The sequence below is a fragment of the Poecilia formosa genome, unplaced genomic scaffold, assembly GCF_000485575.1.
Source record: "Poecilia formosa unplaced genomic scaffold, Poecilia_formosa-5.1.2 Scaffold64, whole genome shotgun sequence".
In the NCBI taxonomy this organism is placed as follows: Eukaryota; Metazoa; Chordata; class Actinopteri; order Cyprinodontiformes; family Poeciliidae; genus Poecilia; species Poecilia formosa.
Genome location: NW_006800003.1, coordinates 1,449,174 through 1,451,901, shown reverse-complemented (window position 1 = coordinate 1,451,901; position 2,728 = coordinate 1,449,174). Strand labels below are relative to the sequence as shown.

Genomic DNA, 2,728 nt, shown 5'->3' with positions numbered 1-2,728 from the left:
TAAAACGTGGATTACTCTGGCAATGGATACATAATAAATTTAATTCTCATATTATTTGGTCAAATAAAAATGAATTTAACCAAACTATGCAATTTGAATGAATCAGCAAAGTGAAACTATTCCTCGCACATTATAATATTCACTAAAATAACTTCATCTATTTTCTCTATTAATGTACTGAATGTCTCATGTGCAGTGCTCCGTGTGTGGGAAGAGTTTCTCCCAGTCCTCCAGTCTTAACAAACATATGCGGGTCCACTCCGGAGAGCGACCATACAAGTGTGTCTACTGCAACAAGGTAAGATAAGGTCAATTCAGTTTATTGGCTTAAGGTAAAAAAAATAAAATAAAACAAACAGGTTAATATATTTGACTAAGTAAAAATAACCACTGTCGTTCAAAGACGCAGAAATAGTAAAGAGTTTACCCTAAGCATTCTTTCAGATTGCAGCTGTGGGTTTTGTTAAAAAAATAAAATAAAATAGGCCAAAAAGAGAATATTCAAAAGATTGGCATGAATGAACAAGCAAATCCATGTGCATAACTGTAACAACTGTAAGTAAATAATTTACTTTAAAAGCCTATATGTGTCCATGGTGTGATTGTACCCATATTTGTGAATAAATTATGTTACTATCCTTAATAATTTCTGTTACACTGCTGTGATTCATTAACTCTATACCAGTTATTTTAATTAAAATTAGATATTGGTCTAATCTAATAAGTTTTTCTCCTTCTTTTTCATTATTTGTGATTTTGTTTGGGATCTGTGCTTTTTAGAATTTGTAAGTCTAAATGTTTTCCCCCCTTTCTTATTATAACATGTGCATTTTCTCAGTCACTCCAACCAGCTTAAACTTTTTCTTACACATTTCCACATGTTTGTTTTTCCATTTACAAGTATCCAAAGTATATGCCAACTCATTTAAAAGCCTATATCAACTAGATTTCCATTTTACACGGTGTAGAAGAGTGAAGGGAAAAGAAAGATTTACGATGTAAACACAATGCTACACTTAAAAAAAATAACTGACAGTGTATTTAGTTTTCACCCTGAAGTATGATGTTGTTTTTTTAATTACAATAATATATTGAAGAGTATAGAAATGGTATAATATGGCATTTTGTTAGAATTTAATACAGAAGCAAGATAAAAATAAACGACTTACATTTTTATATACTTATACCTTGGTCCAGGCTTAAGCCATGTCAGTTAAACAGATACTTTACGGCAATATAAATAAATAAATAAATAAATAAATAAATAAATAAATAAATAAATAAATACTTTGTATTTGAGAAAATACTCACAAAGTATTTTTAAGTTCTCCTCGGGTTTCTCGGACCTGCTCCGTGCTTGAAACCTTTTGGTCTCCTGGTTTCACGGTGCTTTCGGCACGCGCCCTTGTTCATTGTTCCTCGCGAAAGGCACGCTCCTCTTCCAAGCCAATTATCGCCAGATGTTCCACACAGACTTTTGTCCCGCGACGTTATATAGGCTTTTTATTTACGGTCGTGCGTTGAAGCAGAATGCGCCCTCTTTTTTCGTTTCGTTTCCCCAACTCTTTTTTTTTTCTGACCTCACAGCATAAAATAAATTTGTTGTAAATCCTTTCACGTGCCTGTTGGTTATAAAAACAGAGTTGTTTTTTTTAAATAAATATAACTTCTCTCTTTTAGGCCTTTACTGCCTCCAGTATCTTGCGCACGCACATTCGCCAGCACTCCGGAGAGAGGCCCTTTAAATGCAAGCATTGCGGGAAGGCCTTCGCCTCCCACGCCGCCCACGATAGCCACGTTCGCCGGACCCACGCCAGGGACAAGCCGTTCCAGTGCGAGCTGTGCGGGGCTGCTTTTCAGGAGGAGCAGGAGCTGAAATACCACAAGACGATCCACAAAAGTCAGAATATTTTTATTTGCAAATTAGTTTGCTTATTTTGTTTTCGTTCAGAATTAGGCTAACAAATGTAGCTAAAAAAAAGGTAAATGAAAGGTAATTGAATTAAATTGAGACAAAGTTTCAGTCTATGTTGTGGCAGTAACGAGATCTTTTTTTTAGTGTATTTTTTACATTTCTATAACCTGGTTGTTTCTTTATTTTATTTTAAATGTAGAAATTAGGGATATATTTATAAATATAATTTATTGCCTTCTCTTCCTTTAGAGAGGCAAATCGACACTCTCACTGTTTCTTCTTCTTCTTCGGAAATTGGACTGGAAGACCACTCCGGGCTCCCAGCGAAGGAAATCCAAAAAGCACAGAAGAAACCAGCAGGGCAAAGATTTCCAAATTATACCGGGTTAACAGTTTTAAACTCTGATTATAGGCCCTGGAACTAGACAACCAAGAAAAAGAGGGGAAATGGATGGCTATTGTACAGCCTTATTTAAATCCAAACACAATTATTTAAATGGTATGGCTTCTATTTATGTAATGTATAAATGTTATTATGTGGCTTAAAGCTATCACTCTACAATAGCCTGGTTTAGTCTCGCTAGGTGTTATTATTATTATTATTATTATTATTAAATGTGACATTCCTGTTTTTGTTTTCCTACATTCAATGTAAATTATATTTACCTCTTTCATGTTTTTTGTTTGTTTTTTGTTTTACAAGAAGTCTGCAATGCAAACAAAAGCAAACCAACAACACTGGTCCCCTTTTCAAGCTTTACCATTTTCTTCATTTGTGAAAATAAATGATTGCATGAAAAATAAATAGGATTA

At 34.1% G+C, this 2,728-nt stretch overlaps 1 protein-coding gene across 1 annotated transcript in view; it reads left to right on the top strand.

Annotated features, from left to right (window-relative positions):
- Nucleotides 1–2,540, top strand: part of prdm14 (PR domain containing 14) — a 4,958-nt gene extending 2,418 nt beyond the window's left edge. The window contains exons 6-8 of the mRNA XM_007554636.2: nucleotides 197–298; nucleotides 1,681–1,900; nucleotides 2,165–2,540. Of these exons, the coding sequence (XP_007554698.1) occupies nucleotides 197–298; nucleotides 1,681–1,900; nucleotides 2,165–2,340 (498 nt within the window). The 3' untranslated portion in view covers nucleotides 2,341–2,540. The remainder of the gene's footprint in view (nucleotides 1–196; nucleotides 299–1,680; nucleotides 1,901–2,164) is intronic.
- Nucleotides 2,541–2,728: the final 188 nt, after the last annotated feature.